At 31.2% G+C, this 18,818-nt stretch overlaps 1 protein-coding gene across 3 annotated transcripts in view; it reads left to right on the top strand.

Annotated features, from left to right (window-relative positions):
- LOC118185475 (PHD finger protein 21A-like) overlaps positions 1-18,818 on the top strand; it is a 132,591-nt gene that overhangs the window by 80,395 nt on the left and 33,378 nt on the right. For all 3 annotated transcript variants that reach the window (XM_085806561.1, XM_085806560.1, XM_085806559.1), the window contains one exon: positions 12,169-12,410. In XM_085806561.1, the coding sequence (XP_085662687.1) occupies positions 12,169-12,410 (242 nt within the window). The remainder of the gene's footprint in view (positions 1-12,168; positions 12,411-18,818) is intronic.

Below are 18,818 nucleotides of genomic sequence, written 5' to 3' on the forward strand. Positions count from 1 at the left end.
TTTGAAACAGAATCCGAATTCGATGACTCATCCTTATGAAGCAATGTATGATGTTTTGAATGGCAAATATTGCAAAAATGATTCGATCGACATTGTGAAGCAATGTGCTTTTTCCCAAAACAGTTTAGACATAATTTATTTCGTTTTACTAGCGTAAATCTTTCACCAAAATTCATATCAAGGAGTTTGCTACGTTTAAAAAGGGAATGTGACGAATTACATATAACACAGTTTCTTTCCGAATTATTTGAATGAACAAGAAAGTTTTTTGTTTTGATTTCATTCTTTTGTTTTGATTTTATTGGTTTTTTTTTTTTTATATATATATATATATATATATATATATATATATATATATATATATATATATATATATATATATATATATATATAATATAAAAAAAGTCAAACTTTGGAAAATATATATATATATATATATATATATATATATTTTCCAAAGTTTGACTTCTTTTTTTCTAAGAATGTCATCAAGTTATTGAAATTAGGAACATCTGAAGTGTTTACCGATAATTCGAATTGTTTTCGAGTTTCCTTATCTATTTTGTCTAAAATGACAGTAGTAATTAAAATATCAGAGAATTTGTTCTGTTCGGAACCCAAATTATTACAAGCTCTAATGTTTTTATTCACAGCATCTACTAGACGCCTTAATTCTTTCGACGATTCATGAATAATTTTTTCGAATTCTAAAATAGCTTTAATGTGAATGTTAACAAGAATTCTCTTGTTTTCGAAGCGATTTTCTAAAGCCCTAAATAATGATTCAAAAGTATCTTCCTGAGTTTGCAACAATTTTGCTTCTTCCTTAAGAGCAGCATGCCGATAATGTAGCTTTGGTGCATCTGTTAATTGAGTATTCGAGGTAACAATATTATTAAATTCAATTTTAAACATGCTCCATTCTTCATACTTTCCGCTAAATTGCGGATGTGGAATTTCTGGTAACTTTATTTTACAACTACTCTTTGCGATATCAACCTTATTAATATTAGCAACATTATCAATTAACATTTGATTGAAACTTATCTCTAGATTGTCAATTCTTACTTCTAGATCTAATAACTCCTCTTCTAATTCAGAAGTATCATCAGTTTCAGGCACAGCAATATAATATTCCGATCGAAAGGCATCCAATGCAACAGACATCTTTTCCAAGGCCTTGAGCTTGGCATCAATTTTGATTTTTGTCCATGCGCTGGTACTATCCGTTATGACAGTCTCTATTCTAGTTAGCTGGGCTTTCAGTGAGCCCTTCTTTCTATTTAAAGCAACCATAGTGGCCATTCTATTCTAATATGAACTTAGTTAACAAAAACAAAACAACTCCGCGAGCGAACCATCAATTTTTTTTTTTATATAAAATGCTATGAGTTACGAGATATAATTGCCGCTGGTTCCAAAATAAAACTATCTAAGTTAGGCCACACAAATATTTAATTATTTACATAATGTACATGGTTACAAGTTAGGTGCTCCATTAGCACAGACAAAGTGGAACGAACGAACACACCATAGGTCTGCTGCGTACCTACTTTTACAACCAACTCAACTAAATTTGGCTCCTCTCACAAGAGGGCGCTATATTAAACCAAACAAATGATGTTGGCTTATATGTACAGTTGCATGCATTCTTCTCGGAAAATGTCATATGTCATCATTGGGAAGGATTATATTGATGTAAGGAAGCATATTCAGTGGAATTAGCAACATTAGTCCAGCGTCATTTTTCTGTGACCATCAACAATGCTTCTAGACACTAGATAATGTGGAGAAAGCGAGGGGGAACTCATTAGCATCTGTAGAATGTCCGGCAAACTTGGATTTTTCTGTTCATGGATCTCGGTGCCTGCATGCATAGAATAGCTGAAGTGCTCAACTAACTAGCAAGAGATGTTGAGCACGACATAGTTTGCATATTCTTCAGATCTGAATCCCATACAGCATGTCTAGGATGCACTGAGCAGACATACTGCTCAAAGATTTCTGCCCTTCTTGAACTATACATAAACTCAAAACTATCCTGAAAGACAAATGGCACCTTACCTTCATCAGCTCTTTTCTTGTATTCAAATTTTTTCCTGAGCAGAAATTATAGTTTCGATTTTTTTCATGAGGTACCTACCAACTATAGATTTGCATAAACTGCTTCTGGCAGATATTAATTTAGCTGCATCAATTTTGTAGTTTTCGAATAAGATTCACCCTATCTTCAGTGCAGAAACTTTATGCTTACAGCTCATGATATGTCGATAAATTCTTGATATGCAGAAGCAGAGTGCAGATGATATGTCGATAAATTCTTGATATGCAGAAGCAGAGTGCAGAGAGAATCGAAGAATAAGTGAGAGATTTGTTTTTCTGGGAAATATGAAAAAAGGAAGATTATTTTATCACCTGTGTGTGTTATATAATGTCCAGTGAAAACATGATCATTTTTTCCAAGATGTGTATGGTTGCAACACAAGGATTGAATAACTTTCATGAAAAATATTTTATTTCTTGCTATCTATATAAAGAATGCAAAATTTTAATTTGTTGGATAGGATTTGGGGAACATTTATGTTCAAACAAACAAAACAAAACAAAAATAGATAAGCATCAAAACTCTTCATTCTAAAAAAGAAAAATCAAGTGTAAAACCACAAGCTTGTAAGATTCACAACTTCCTCTTTACCTGAATAATGAAAATTCCCATCATAGCGTCAGCTGTGAGTAGAATTCTGTCTGGCAGCTCATCAGAGAGCCCTTTCATAATTTTTGCTTCAGTAATCATGAACACCATGTGATGTCCTATGATATGCTATTGTGTCCTCATTCTCCTAGAGTTGAATGTCACACCTGTGCCGTATAGTCTTCATTAAGAGCGCAGAGAAAACTGAGGAGTAAAAGTAAAATTACATTAAGATGTTAACTTTTGTGAGTGGAATGTGATAAAATGTGGTTCCTAAATCCTAGGCATGGATGATTTTAATGGATCCTAAATCCTAAGCATGGATGACCCCCTTTTTTTCCCCCCATTTTTGCAAAAATTCCAGAAAAATTATAAAAAGTACAAAAAAAGGTTTCAATAAAAGACATTCATACAGTTCATTACATCTGATTTTTGTGCTCTTGAAGGCTCACTGAAACAATGTCAAATATTAAGTATAAAAGAAACTGCATGAGACCAAAACAATCTTTCATTATAAGCCAGGTTTATCGTTGCAGGGTTTCATGGTCTGTGTGATTCCTAAAGTATAATATAGTTAAACAGATTATTATTTCCTTGTGCAAAAATCATGAAAATTTTTGGGTGCCATATTTCTACAAAAATATCCATTTTGACAACTTTCATTGCAATTTAATGATTTTTTTGTGTGACATCTGTACGTAAGGACAGAATAAAGAATTATTTTTTTCCAAAACAGGCTGCAAAAAGGATTTAAAATTGCTTCAAAAGAGAATTTTTTTATAACTGTCTGTGTGTACATATATACAGTCAAAAGTCGTTAATCCGGACTCGTCGGGACTTCGGCGATTCCGGATTATCGATTTTTCCGGATTATAGATCATCAGTTTAAATCTGGTAAAATGGCATGCAGAAATTATAAAATTAAAAATATGAAACCGTAATTTATGAAATAAAGAACAATTATGATCTAAAGGGTATCAAAATTTACAAAAAAAAAAAAAAAAAAAAAAAAAAAAGCTTAATATTTATTTGTTTACTTTATTAAACATTTCTTTCAATGTAAGTTGTTTAAGTTGCTTCGTGTTTTATGTTATAATACATTCTCTTTAATTCTATAAACAGGCATAATTTCTTGTTCAGTTACAAAGTTCCGCTGTTCAAGTCCTATAATTGCTGTGTCGAGAATACTGACTAATTTGTCAATCGAAATTTTTTCGTTTTCAATAACCTCTGTCACTTTCTTCGCTATCGGAAGCGAATTATAATGACGAGGCATTTGATTTAAATCATATCAAAGACAGATGAAATACTACATTGAGTAAGCAATTATACGCCAAATAAAATAAAAACATCTGCCCTTAAGATAAGGATAGTGCTGACAGATCAACTTCCAATTCAATGCAGGCCGCATCTGCGTTAAAGATAAACAAAGTTTAGATAAACAAACGTTAAAGTTTAGATAAACTTTATCCATTTTTTGCAGCAATTCCACTTTTTGTTTAATGGACTCCGAAAGATACTTTCGCTTTGTATATCCTTTACATATTAGTAAATATATATCGGAAATTCTATTTGACATAATCGAAAGTTCAAGCTTACTTTTATAAAATTGCTCTAACAGTCTGCAAAAAATAATAATCCGGATCCAATTCGAAGATTAAGGATCAACGCAATCTGCAACATTAACTGAAATAGATAATTAGATAATTTTAGCTTAGCTTATCCCGTCCGTTATACATTAAACGCGCATTCGTAAACGTATTTTGCGCACGCGCAAATTAGCAGCGGTAAAGGTCTTACGCGCATGCGTCAACGCGGCGCATGCGCAGAAAGTTTGTAGCTTTGAGGTCCGGATTATGGGTGTCAGAATTAACGACTTTTGACTGTACTATGTATGTATCTTGCATAACTCAAAAACGAGTAGCCTCAAAATGTTGAAATTTCGTATATAGGGCTGCTATAACATGTAGTTGTGCACTTCTCTTTTTGGTAGCAATCAGCTGCACCAAAAGTATATATATATATATATATATCAATAAACACATAAAGTAAGAAATTTAGAATTAATTTTTCACAAAGACCAAAAATTGAAATTCATAATTAATAGATTTCAAATAATCCTATAAATGCAATTAAGAATTTGAAAAATGTTAAAACCAAAACTTTTCAAACAAGCGATATCCTAATTCAAAAAAATTAAAGAGATTTAAAGAAAAATGAACATAATAGAAGTGGAATTCAATCAAATTCAATGCCGCTTAGTCAGGAGGAAAGAATATTGAAATCATTTCTGTATCCAGAATTAGCCAAGGAACCATTTCAATGTATTTTAATTATAATAGTTCACCCAAAAATTCTGGCCGCTCTCCAAAGCAAGGAAAAAAAAAAAGCAGAGTAAATTCTAATTAGAATCTTGTACATTAAATAAAGAGAACTCTAGTTAAAGAATGAAAACGTAAGTGAAATGATGAAATACTTCAGGGGAAAATTCAAATCAAAATTTAACCTTTAAACAAATTGCATGTAATCCAAGCATTTTAAAATGTAAGTGAAATTATAAAACTTTAGTTAAAAGACTTGATTGAAACTCACAAAAGCAATAAAAACTTTCATTAGAACACAGTTGAAACTCTGAAAATGGTTACAGTAGTGACGTATAGGTTTGCCATTTTGTCTTCATTAGTGAATCTAAAATACCTTGTCAAAAAGGTAATTGCTCAAAAGGCTGAAATTGGAACAAAAGATGGAATTTTGAAACCAAAAGAAAAACTTTTAAACACTTCTATTAAAATTTTAATTTGGAAAAAGAAAATATTACTTTAAAAATAAAATTTAATTAAATTCTGACTCTTTTTAAAACAAAAATGGTAATTATTATTGTGAAAAACTTTAATTAAATTTTAAATCAATTTTTCTTTAAAAATAGTAGACTCAAAAAGGTGCCCAAAAAGCGGTCAATAAGTTTTAAATAATTGTTTTGTGGATATGAGTAGAAAAATCCATAAAGTTGAATTTTAGATTTTTTAATTTTGTTATTTAAAATTACAGAAAAAGGTTGAAAAAGGAACTATTGTTAGAAAAGTAAAAAGTCTTCACATCATGGGCTTATCATGACGACTTTGAATATATAAGTTTGACTTTATTAATAACAGAATAGTAATAAGAGAAAAAATAAAAATAAATTAAAGGTAAATAAAAACCTATAATTTCTGTAACCAACCCTTTGACGGGCATCTCACCTTTTTTATCTCCCAGCTAAAAGCTGCAAAATTCCATTTAAAATACATACAATTATGTCTGCAATTATGTCTTTCATGAAAATAATGTAAAATAAGAATTCTTTGCAGGTCTAATTTTGAAGTAGGTTTTTCCTTAATTTCTTATGCAATTTAAATCGTCTGAAGAACTTTTGGTGCTAGAATGAATATTTTTATTTGAAAGTTTCCTTTTCTAATAAAAATTATTATCTCAATTCATATATATTAATTAAAAATGTTTGAAATTCAAAGGTGGTACAAATACATCCCACCCTGCATGTAGGAAATTCTGCTACTAGATGGCAGCAGCGTTCAATTTTTTTTTTAATTAAGTATCATGTTCGTTTAATATATAGATAATGCAAATGTGTATTTTTTAATAAATTGCAGTAATGTTAAAACTTGAAAAAGATTTAGTATTTTTTCCGAAAGAAAATGAAAATATAACCCTGTAATATGAAACGTCATTAAATACTGAATAGATATGTGAGTGTGATTCATCATAGAAAAATATCCTAAGCAGAGGAAAGAGAGGTGAAATGTAAATAAACATGATGGCCTCCGAAATATCTTCCTTTTGAAACCTAAAGCAAATAAAGTACTGGAGCAGAAATCTTCTCTGTTTCAAATTCTAGTATGAAATCATTAAACAATATCTAAAAACTTATACAGAGAGCGATTGATTTTTTTTATTTTATTTTATTTATTTATTTATTTATTTATTTTTGAAAAAAAATATTTTTTATTTTGTGAATATGATCAATATTTTATAGATAATTATTCTAAAACTTTTTTTATATCTTGCATTTTCATTCGGCTGCTAAAATTGTCACTTTATATAAGCATGTTAGGAGAATTTACACTGAGGCAAAGATGCCATTTTATTGCTCTAGACCACTGGTGCCTTGTGCTCGTGAACACAAGTGTGCTCGCTGATCGTTTTGTATGTGCTTGCCAGCGTGATTAGGTACTATGAACAAAAAATATTTTTGAAATAATCCTTCATTTATTCACAAAGATGGAATTTTGAAATTCTTAATTGTTAAAATATGGTAATCATTTATAGTCATAAGAGATATCTTGCAAGATGTTATAAAATAATTGATTGCTGACTGATGAACATGGAATCATATTGCTTCATTTCAATGTTAGATGGCTCAGCAGGAGAAAAGTACTTCGATTTGTAGAACTTCTTTCGCCAAAGAAGCAGTTTTTTGAATCCGGAAATGAAAGTTATATAGAATTGGATGATAATAATTGGTTATCCGATCTGTGTTTTCTCACGGATATAACAGCTAAACTGAACGAAGATCTCCAGGGAAAAGAAAAAACCCTTTTTCAATTGACTGGGACTGTAACTGCTTTTCAGATAAAGTTAAATTTGTGGATAAATCAGATGAAAGAAAAAAATTTCACCCATTTTCAGAATTTATCAAGCCATATTAATAAACACAAAACAATTGAAACAGAGAAATACTTGGAAAATCTATGCATTGAAAAATAATTTTGAACTCCGCTTCTCTGATTTCCATAAAGTTCAACCAGTATTATTATTTATCAAGCCCATTTGCCAATATTAATATTTCAGATGTAGAAGATTGGAAATATGTTTAACAAAAATGTTGATGTTTTGGAAATGTGCTCGCGATAGGCCAAAGGTTGGGCACCACTGCTCTAGATACATGGTGGGATAAGCAGTATCCCACCATGTCATGAATTACCTTAAAGGTTTACCACCTTTCTTAAAATTTTTTATTTATGTTTATATATATATATATTTCATGAATTAATGTTGTATTAGGCGCTAATTACCTATGTGTAAAGTTAATTTTTCCAAAAAAATTTTTTTTATGCACCGAACCTCGAAGGGTTAAAAAGCATCCTTCTTTAGCCTTCTGTTTTGGAGCTTTCAGATAAAAAATTCATGCTTTTAAAAAGTATTAGAGGGTGTAGTTTTACTTCCTTGTAGAAAGTAATGGAAGTATTGTAATAACAGAAAATTCTGAGTATTGTATTTCAACAAAAATATCCATTTAACAATGCTTTTGTGTGCAATTTAACAATGCTTTTGTTTGACATCTGTAAGTAAGAACAGAATGAACGATTTATAATTTTTTTTTTCCCCAAATGGATTATAAAATTAATTTAAAATGTATTCAGAAGAAATTTTTTTTTTCATGTCGTTTGTATGTATGTACACTGCGCAAAAAAAAAGGGGACAATTCTATATTTCCCGTTCTACTGAGCCATTTGATGAAATTCAAATTGCGTTCTTCATATCTCGAAAGAACAACTTAGGATATATATTAGATTTATATATAGCACTATTCTAACACAGGTATTTTGACTCAATCGGACTTTTTCTAAAATAACATACCAATGTTTTCCACATTTCGATTCTACGACTCAAATTATGCTCAAATATGAAATTTTGTAAAATTTGGTGTAAAATTTATGGAGAAATTCACAAATTTATGTTGCTTCCTTTTTCTTTCTTTTTTTTTTTTTTTTTTTTTTTTCCTCCAGTTGTGCCAAGAATAGTTCACTTGGCGAACTTCTTAATATATGGCAACCTATTTTCCTTTCCCGTGAGAGAAAAAAAAATCACAACGTTCTTTCTTTCAAATAATGTTCTTTATATTGTATTTTTATGTTATTATTTTAAATATTCTTTTTTCTTTTTCGAATTTCATTTTTATTGTTTAAGTTGCATTGTTTCAATAACTGTTTTAAAAATGTCTATTTACCGATTCAAACTGCGTAGTTTAAATGTAAGGTGCATCTTTTATTTTTTTCTTCAAATAGTTTTCTTTATATATATATATATTTTGTCAAAGTTACTATTTTAGGTAATTTTTAAATTTTTAGACATTTATTTTAATTGTTTGTGTTGCATTGTCTCTTCAAATTTTCTATTTATTCATTTAAACTGACCATTTTAAATACATTTATTAACATAAATTTTCCAGGATTTGATTTTATTTATTTGAATTGTGTTTCTTTCGGAAGAATACTTTGTGTCCCAGACTACAGTGCATCTGAAAGCTGAATATATTAAAACAGAAATTACAGTAAATCACAGTTAACATGCCTTTCAATGTTCCATTCAGAAAAGATATATAAATGAGAAAGATGTATAAACGATATTTTAACTTAGGATGACTTGCATATATTGCTTTAAATAGCTTTAACATTGTGCTTGTTGCTTTACACAATTTTATCATCCTACATTTAGTTTCCTAAAATGTTATTCATATTTTAGTCAAATATTTTATTTTTCAAATCGCAAGAATCAAATATCATAAGATTAAAAAGTTTTAAATTTAAAAAAATACTAAATTTTATGCAAATTTTTTTTCCACCTCTTAATGGTTGTAAGTTAAGTGGTGTAACAGAACAAAGTTGTAATCTCTTCTCTTCCTTCTCTCCTCCCTTCTTTCTTTCTCTCTTTTTCTTCAGGTACTCTGCAAGTATATTAAAAAGCATTTCTTTTCGAACACTTTTCGAAACATCTTGGTATTTCTGACATTCATTTTAAATAAAGTTATCGCCTTCCATTTCATAAAGGGCCACAAACGACCGAATGTTAAAGTCGCTGAACACTGGTAGTTCGCTCCGGGGTTCGAATCCCGACAAATGGGCTGGTTGCATGGGCGTTTTTGTGATTTTTCTCATTCTAACATGTATGCCAGCTGGTTTCACAAAGGTATACCTTCTTTTAGGGCAAGATAGCCCTGCTTTGCCACACCGTAGTAACCCCTTAGAAAGATTTCCCTTAGAAAGTTCTTCACAAAGGCATCCTTCCTTTTAGGCAGATAGCCCTGCTTTGACGTAACTTAATAATTCAATTCAATCCATTTCATCAATAGTTGGTCTGAGCCTTTATTAGTCTTTAGAGGCTAAGCATTTTAAGGCATGAGATGAAAGGAAAGACTGGTTTCATCAAGAGGGAAAACATCTTTAGGTGACATCCACATACGTCACTGGATAAATTCCTGAATATTCAAATAATTTGACTAAGAAATCATGGGATTCTCTGTTTATGATGATATGATGTTCTATAACTATATATATTAATCTGCAATGATATCATTTTTATATTTTCTGTTAGCACAAGCTCAATTGATGGTATTTGCTGGTGTACATGTCCAAGTGTTTTCTCTTTGAACACCCAAATATATATGGAAGTATTCTGAAAGTATATTCAAAAGCATCCAACTTTTCGAAACACCTTGGTATTTCTGATAGCCAAATTCCCTTTAAATTTTTGCTTACGTTTCTCCCTAATTTTCTTCGTTCCTTTTACATTTATTATCAGTGCTCATCACAAGAAAATTAAGATTTTTCGATTCTTACACTTCCATAAATTTTGCATTCTTATCTCTCTTTTGATATGTATATATCAATTACTTCAACTGCATTTCAGTTAAAGACAGCTTTTCATTTTCTATGCATTTTAAGTATAAATAAAGTTTAAAGCAAAGTCCAAAGGATAAATATTTTAATTTAAAAGATTTTTTGTTAAATGACAAAGAAATAAAACAGCCCAGCAATGTTTATTCTGTACCACTGAGTGACCCGATTATTACATTGTCTACAAACAATCTGAATCATATTAAAGATTATGTTTTTTATACAATCTATAACACAAGAGAAATTTAGCTACTTAAAACATTCTTTCAAAGAGGATTAATGTAAAAATAAAGCTGGGACATGAACCAAACTATCAATGACCTGTTTGCTTAAAAACATTGTGAAAATAAACTCAAATGAACTTTCTCAGTTTTAGACAATTCAGTTTATATGCAGTTAAAGTAAAAGACGATAACACGACAAAAGTAAAAATTTACTCTTACAAATATTTTTTTTAAAAAAAGGAAAAAAAGAGAAATTTTAAAAAAGTAAAAAATTTAAAATTTGAATAATATCATCTATAATTTAAAAACAATACCTTTTCATATAGTATTAATAAATATTTATTACGCATCATTAAAGGAGAAATTTTCATATAACGTATTCTCTCTAAAAATTTATTTGAAATTTAAAGTTAAAAATAGCTGTGGCAATGTAACAAAAATCCATGAATCAGATTTGGAGTTATTATCACTCAAGAAAAAGATGCCGAATTTCAAAACGTGAAAATATGTAAATTCGTGTATATGTTAGAAAATTTTGAATAAAAAACTCAAAAACTACTTGTATGATTTTTACAAAACTTGGCTTTCTGGCATAGTTTGAATCGTAGAATCAAAATATTTAAAACAATTTGTATGTTATTTCAGAAAAAGTCCGATATTGTGTCAAGATACCTATGTTAGAATAGTGCTATGTATAAATCTAATATATACCCTAAGTAGCGATTTCGAGACATGAAAAATGCAATTTGAATTTTGTCAATCGGCCCAGTAGAACGGGAGATATAGAACTGCCCCCCTTTTTTTTGCGCAGTGTACATATGTATGTATGAATGTATCTCGCATAACTAAAAAAACAAGTAGCCTCAGAACATTAAAATTTTATATACAGGATTGCTACAACATGTAATTGGGCACCTCTCTTTTTGTTTGCAATCGGCTGCACCAAAAGTATATAAATATATATGTATACTCACTCTCAGTATGTATACTCACAACTCAGTGAGTTCAGTTTTTTTTTTTTTTTTTTTTTCTTATATGTTGGTAAATTGTGCATTTTTTGCTTTAAAAATGATTGAATTAAGTTATTCTTTTCTTCTGGTTAAGGTTTTTATGCCTTTAATTAATTTGCATGCAATAGTTGTAGAATTGTCAGCAATTTAAAAATTGTTTGAGTTCAGCTAAGCCTAATTTTTGTTTAGCATAGCAGCCGAGTAAAAGTAAAGGTAGGGATCAAAAGTAAAATTCCGGTTTGTGTTCCAAAAAGTCTGCCTTGTTGCCTGCTGGGCGAATTGCTTGTTTTTGCATAGAAAATCTAATTTTAATTGTAATTTTTTAAAATTCTTTTAACTGTATTTTTTCTATATTTTTCAATTATTAATGAAGGTATTTTGAGGTTTTATGCATTTTTGCCTTACTGCGAACTGAGAACGGAATTAATTGAATGAGAAATCTTATCTCTGACGAAATTTAAGGAAATAAATTAAATGCAGTAAAAATGTGTATAATTTAATATTCCACACAAAAAAGCCATGGTGTCCACATCAGATTTTTAATATAGTAAGAAAAATTGATGTTTTTACAGGTCGTCCTCGTTTGGAGAACAAAGTCGTAGTCTCTGCTTCTAGTGGAATGAATCCAGTTACTCCAAATGGAATAAATCCTGTAACTGATAATGTTAAAGCATGTGAAGTGTCTCCTCCTCCTCCTCCTCTGAATAACAGTTCCGTCAATTCTTCAGTTTCATCCAGTTCTTCTCCTCTTAATGATACTCCTACTATAGTTAATGGAATACTTAGGCAAACAGCAAACTCTGATGAAGGAAAGGTAATTCAATTATTTCTGATTGATTTTCCTCCATATGTGTGTTCATATTCACTTTTTATTATTATTTTTTTTAATTTTCATGTGTCTATCCTTACTTATCCCTTTGAGGGGCGGTATATAAAATAATTTAAATTGTGGTAAAATTTTGTATGAACTATAACTTATGGACACTAAAGACACGAAATTGAGACTTAAAAAAAAAAAAAATCTAGAGTGAAATCCTAAATTTTAAGAGCTGGTATATAATTTATACCGGCGCCCCTCTAAGACATTTTTATCCCAGATAGAAGCCAGTTGTTAATTTTTGATTTTCAAATTAATTTTGCATACTTTTGATGTGCATCTGTAGAGATGAGTGCTTGAATATAGTTATGCAAGTCTGAAGACAAAAACTTTTAAAATTTTGGTAGAAATTTAAAATTTTAAAAATAAAATTTATGTTTTTATGCACTTTGATGATGCAACCCGGCTTGAACATACTTATGTAAAATATGGGTAAAAAGCTTTTGAACTTGATTTAAATTCAATATTATTATTTTATAAAAAATTAGTAAATATGACACTGCATGCGTAAATCATATCATGCTGTAACTGAACTAGTATAATATTACAAGGAGACATAACAGCCAAAAAATTTTAAAAATTAAAAAATGAAACACTAGGACTCGGATGAAAAAGTATGTTGCATTTTTGAAGTCATATTTTATGCTTTAGATAATATCTAAAAAACCATGTTTCATGCTATGATACGAAGAATCGCCCACGCACACACACTTTAAATTATCGAGGATCGTAAGGGCCCCTTTTTTATTTTTTGTAAATATAGGTTGCAATATGTCTTTTTGTTCAGGAAGGAACACTGTTAAACAACTTTATTATTTTATACACCTGGAAGCTCTTATTTCGATTTTCAACTCTTTTGGCCTCTTAGGGGGGCTCCTTTTCAACTTTTGGATAAATTCTAGTTTGCATCTAAAACGGGCCTTAGAAATATTTTCCCTCATTACACAAACTGTGAAATTTATTTCAAAAACAACCTAACCCTAAATTTCTCTTGCATTCCCTAATCTTTCATCTGAAATTAACAAAGACGATAAGAATAAAAGCATGCTTTCAAATCAGCAGTTTTTGTGATTGCACTAAGAGATGGACCTTCAGTGCACTTCCATTTCCCGTATTTTTAAGTGAGCTTTCTCTTTGTGTGATCTTATCAAAGGGATTGACTCCGGAATGGCAAATCAGTTGTCAATCACATCCTTTCATTTTCGTTGGATTCTAGGATTTTGGAAAACAGTAAGCAAAGGGTGTCTTTTGGGGACTAACATGCCACATTTAACGCCTACAATTGTGTAAAATTTTGACCCCCAGATGGATCAAAATCGATGAGTCTTTTTCTTGGGAAAGGGTGAAGTGCACAAGTTAAAATTTTAGCTAAATAGAAACGAATGAAACTTGCCCAGAGTAAAAAAAGAATAAAATCAAACAAATTTGTATTCAGTCCTAGTGCAGGGTCAGTAAACTTCCCATCCCTTCATGAACATAATACTGAATCCTAAACAACTTGTAAATTAATCATAAACAAATTGTTGCATCATAAACTATTATAATGTAAAGAAATGCTGTCATCTCTCACAGTAGAGAAGGAGAAGCCTGGTGCTGCCATCTATCGGCAAGGTACCCTCAGTAGGGGCGGTACATATTATATACCAGTGTATATTATATACCGGTATTAAAAACGTATACATAATCTTCTTTTAATTATCAGGTTTGATTGAAATGCAGTAAATATAAAAGGTTCAGCATGTGTACGTCATATTTTTACAGATTTTGAATTTTTTCTTTCCCTCCAATAGAATTTATCAATCTTCAAACATGATACCTTGGAACGAGGTATATTAATTTCATAACTGCAAAATATTGAGCATTCATAGGGTGGTGCTGCCATTTAGAATCGAAAGGAAACATTAGAAACTTACGATTATAGCTTTTGGTGTAGAGAAATTATAATTTTTTCCGAGATTAAAAAATTGACAAACATATACCGGTGCCCTTCAAAGGCTTATGGAATGTATTTCTGTTAAGAATTTAGAAAGTTGTGAAGGGATAAAGTATGTTATCTTTCACAAGTTCAACATTGCTTTGAAAATGAAATATGATGTATCACACATAGTTATATTTATTTTTTATTGAGTTTGTTTTTTATATTGTATTGAACTTGTTTTTTCGGGGTTAAAAAAAATTCTACAGACGTGGAAAAGTTTCCTAACTATTTTGAAATTTAACATGTGAATATCATTTAGCCAGAAATGCAAATCATAGAAAAGGCACGGCTGCTCAGAGCAGAAAGCACATGGAAAGCATACGTAGTGAAACACTTGTATCATTTTCAAGGTGCATTTATTATATATGGCATTTGTATGAGTATAAGTGAGACCTAACATATTCATGCATCACTGCCAGAAATCTATGTAAAAATTTTGGAGTAATGCTTGTTGAACAATAAAACTGGATTGATTATTCTCCAATTTTTTACTTTCCTCCTTACTGCTCATGTGAAGTTTCGTTGTAATTGAGCAGTTTTTCTATGTGTGTAGTGTTTAGTACAGAATGTATTTCCAATTTTATTACAATATATTATAATTATATTGAACAGTAAATGTTATTTATTGTTAGGCTATTGTCATATAGGCCAATTCAAAAGTACATAATCAAAGATAAGTTGCTGCTTAAAAAGAGGTACCTGGAAGTTAAAAATTTGGTTACAAAACTTGTCACATCGGTAAAGAAAAATTTCATCTATGACTGTACTATTGAAAGTGTAGAGCAATTCATAATGACAGCAATGAAGCTGTACACACCGCCCCCTCACCCCCGCTAACTGTGATTGGACTTGATCCAAAAAGAAGGAGAAACATTCTCTCCTTGTATGACTCACTTTTTGTGTTATGCAATGGACAGTAAGCAACGCTTGTAATCATCGCTAGATATTTTTTTTTCTTCTAATACCTAATAAATATGTTATTTTGTGTTTGCTAATATAATGATCGTGTTCCTTACATCGGCAGCTTGGATTACACTTTATTAAGGTAAGAACTTTAATTCTGTTTTATTCATCTGCTCGTCTCGATTTAGCGAAGTTGTGACAGTAAACAAAAATGAACCACGAATACATTCAACAATAGATTATGAGGCCAAGAGTATGTTTACTTCAACTAAACGCATAAAATATGTCGAGATAAGCTATCAAGAATAAAAAACAGAAAAGATACTTTGCCATAAATTACCACTGGATAATCCGAAAAAGGAAAAGCCAAGCCTGTCTTCAAAAGCGAAACAAAACTGCATAGTTGTGACAAAACTGCATAGTTGTGTACTGCACATTCAAAATACAGAATCAGAAATGTCTACTAGCTGCGAAAATAAATATTCGATCATGAAACTAAACAATAACAACTATCAAGTATGGAAATACAAACTTGAAATGATCCTGAAAAAGGAAAATTTATGGGATTTAATAGCAGATGATACACCAAAAGAAATAAACGTCGAATGGAGAAAACGAGATGAACAAGCTACCGTTAGTTTACTTGTAGAAGACAACCAAATCGTACACATAAGAAATAAAATGACAGCCAAAGAAATATGGAGTGAATTAAAGAAAATACACGAAAGAAAGAATCTTTCCAGTAAACTTTACCTTCTGACGTATACAGCTTTCTGTATATGTTAAAAGCAGAAAACGAATACAAACTCGAAGAACATGTCAACAAGATGCTTGAAATCGTTGACAAACTGCGAGGAATCGGTGAAGAAATAAAGGACAGTCACATTGCAGTGCTCTTACTAAGCGGCTTATCAAAAAGCTACGAAAATCTTATTACAGCTTTAGAATCACGCCCAGAAGAAGAACTAACGCTGGAATACGTAAAAACGAAACTCATCGACGAACGCCTGAGAAGAAAAGAAGGCACGCGAGCAGAAGAAACAACCGCCTTTAAACGAATTTTAACACAAAATTCAAGCATTCCAATCAACGAAGATGCAATTACTGCAAAAAAATAGGACACTTAGAAAAAGAGTGCAGATTCTTAAATAGCCACAAAGAAAAAGATAAAAACGAAAGTAACTCATTTTTCAAGAATGAAAAGCAAACGAATAAAGGAAACTATGGAAATAAACAGAAAACAAAAGTCGCTGTAAACGAGGATACACATGAAAATGAAAACGAAAATAAGAATCTTGAGAAGACTGAGAATTACACGTTCGAAGTCACCAGAGAAAGAAAATTTCAAAACTCAAACTGGTCAGTTGACTCAGGTGCTACTTGTCATATGACCGATAACATAAACTTTTTCACCAAATTGGATAGAAGCAAAACTGAGCAGATAACAATTGCTAAAGGCACGCAGATGAAGTCCGAAGGTATAGGGGAAGGATACTTATACTGTACAGACGACGAAGATAACGAAATAGAAGTGAGACTCGTGGATGTTCTGTACGTTCCTGACCTAGAAGGAGGATTGATATCCGTACGAAAAATTACAAAGAAAGGATTTACAGTTGAATTATGAAGAAGATATTTGCAGAATAAAGAAGAAAAATAAAACCATAGGAATTGCTAAAGCAGAAGGAAATTTATATACCATAGTTGAAGCGCAAAGAAAAACAGCCAAAATTGCAACTGCAGAAAGAAGAGAAAATAGCATAGATCTTTGGCATAGAAGGCTAGGACACAGAAATTATGAAGCAATCAAGAGGCTAATGAATGATGACCTGGCAACCGGAATAAGGATCGACGGAGAAGCCAAAAAGGAAAAAGAATGCAAATGCTGTATCAGAAGCAAAATGACTAAATTGCCGTATCCCAAGCTAAACAACTATAGAGCAAAATCAGTTCTAGACTTGATACATTCAGATATTTGTGGACCAATCAGTACGGCATCACTAGGAGGAAAGAAATACTTCATAACATTCATCGACGATCATTTGAGATACACAACGATCTATCTGCTAGCTACAAAAGATGAAGCTATCTCCAAATTGAAACAATTTGTAACCATGACGAAGAACAAATTGGGAAAGAAGCCAAAAGTCTTAAGAACAGACAATGGAGGAGAATATACAAGCAAAGAGATTGAAGACTATCTAAAGGAAGAGGGAATCGAACATCAAACCTCCGTAGCATATTCACTGCAACAGAACGGTAGAGCAGAAAGAAAAAATCGATACTTAATGTAAATGACAAGATGCCTGCTACTCGATTCAGGACTCAAAAGATAATTTTGGGGTGAAGCCGTAATGACAGCCACCTACTTACAAAACAGGCTACCATCAAGATCAGTTGAAAAAACACTGTATGAACTATGGAATAATAAGAAGCCAAATCTAAGCCATATCAGAGTTTTCGGCAGCACAGCTTATTGTCGAGTTCCAAAGCAGAAAAGAAGCAAACTAGACGAAAGAGCAGAAAAAGGAATTCTTGTTGGATATAGTGACCGTACTAAAGGATATAGAATTTACATGCCACATGCAAACAATGTCGTGATCAGAAGAAGCGTAATATTCGATGAAAACAAAAAAGAAGAAATGCCTCGTCAATTAAATGATCAGCATGAGGAAATAGAATGGCCTTTTAAAGAAAATAAATTGACAGAACCATGTCCAAATTCCCCTATTACCGAGAAGATCCCACAGAACAACTAAAGGAATCCCACCAAACAGATTCTCATACATGGCTAAGAATGAAGAAATCAAAGTTCCTAAAGACTGTGAAGAACTGCAAACTTTTCCTACCAAAGAAAAGGAACTGTGGTTAAAAGCTATGAAAGAAGAAATGGAAGCACTGAAGAGGAACAAAACATGGGAACTAGTCGATCTTCCAAAAGGAAAGAAAGCAATTGGAAACAAGTGGACATTTAAAACAAAATCCGACGCTTCAGGAAATGTTATCAGATATAAAGCTCATTTAGTAGCTAAAGGATATTGCCAAAAATTAGGACACGACTACGACGAAACATTCGCACCAGTCGTAAAGTATACCACAATAAGGACTATTTTGGCAATAGCAGCTTAAAAGAAAATGCACGTAAATCACGTCGATGTAAAAACAGCTTTTCTATATGGAAATCTGAAAGAAGATATATATATGAAGCAACCAGAAGGCTACATCTCTGCTTCAGAAGCAAATATAGTCTGTAAACTGAATAAAAGTATCTACGGACTAAAACAGGCAGCCAGAAACTGGAATCGCAAGATAGCTGAAATCCTGCGCAAACAAGGATACGTTCAAGGAAAGGCTGATCCATGTTCCTTCACACTAATTGAGAAAAACGCAAGAACTTACATAATCGTTTACGTTGATGACATATTAGTCGCAAGCGACAAGTGTGAATCAATTCAAGAAGTTGA

Source organism: Stegodyphus dumicola, chromosome 12 (genome assembly GCF_044657685.1).
Source record: "Stegodyphus dumicola isolate Sdum_Otavi_A_Nest chromosome 12, ASM4465768v1".
NCBI lineage: Eukaryota > Metazoa > Arthropoda > Arachnida > Araneae > Eresidae > Stegodyphus > Stegodyphus dumicola.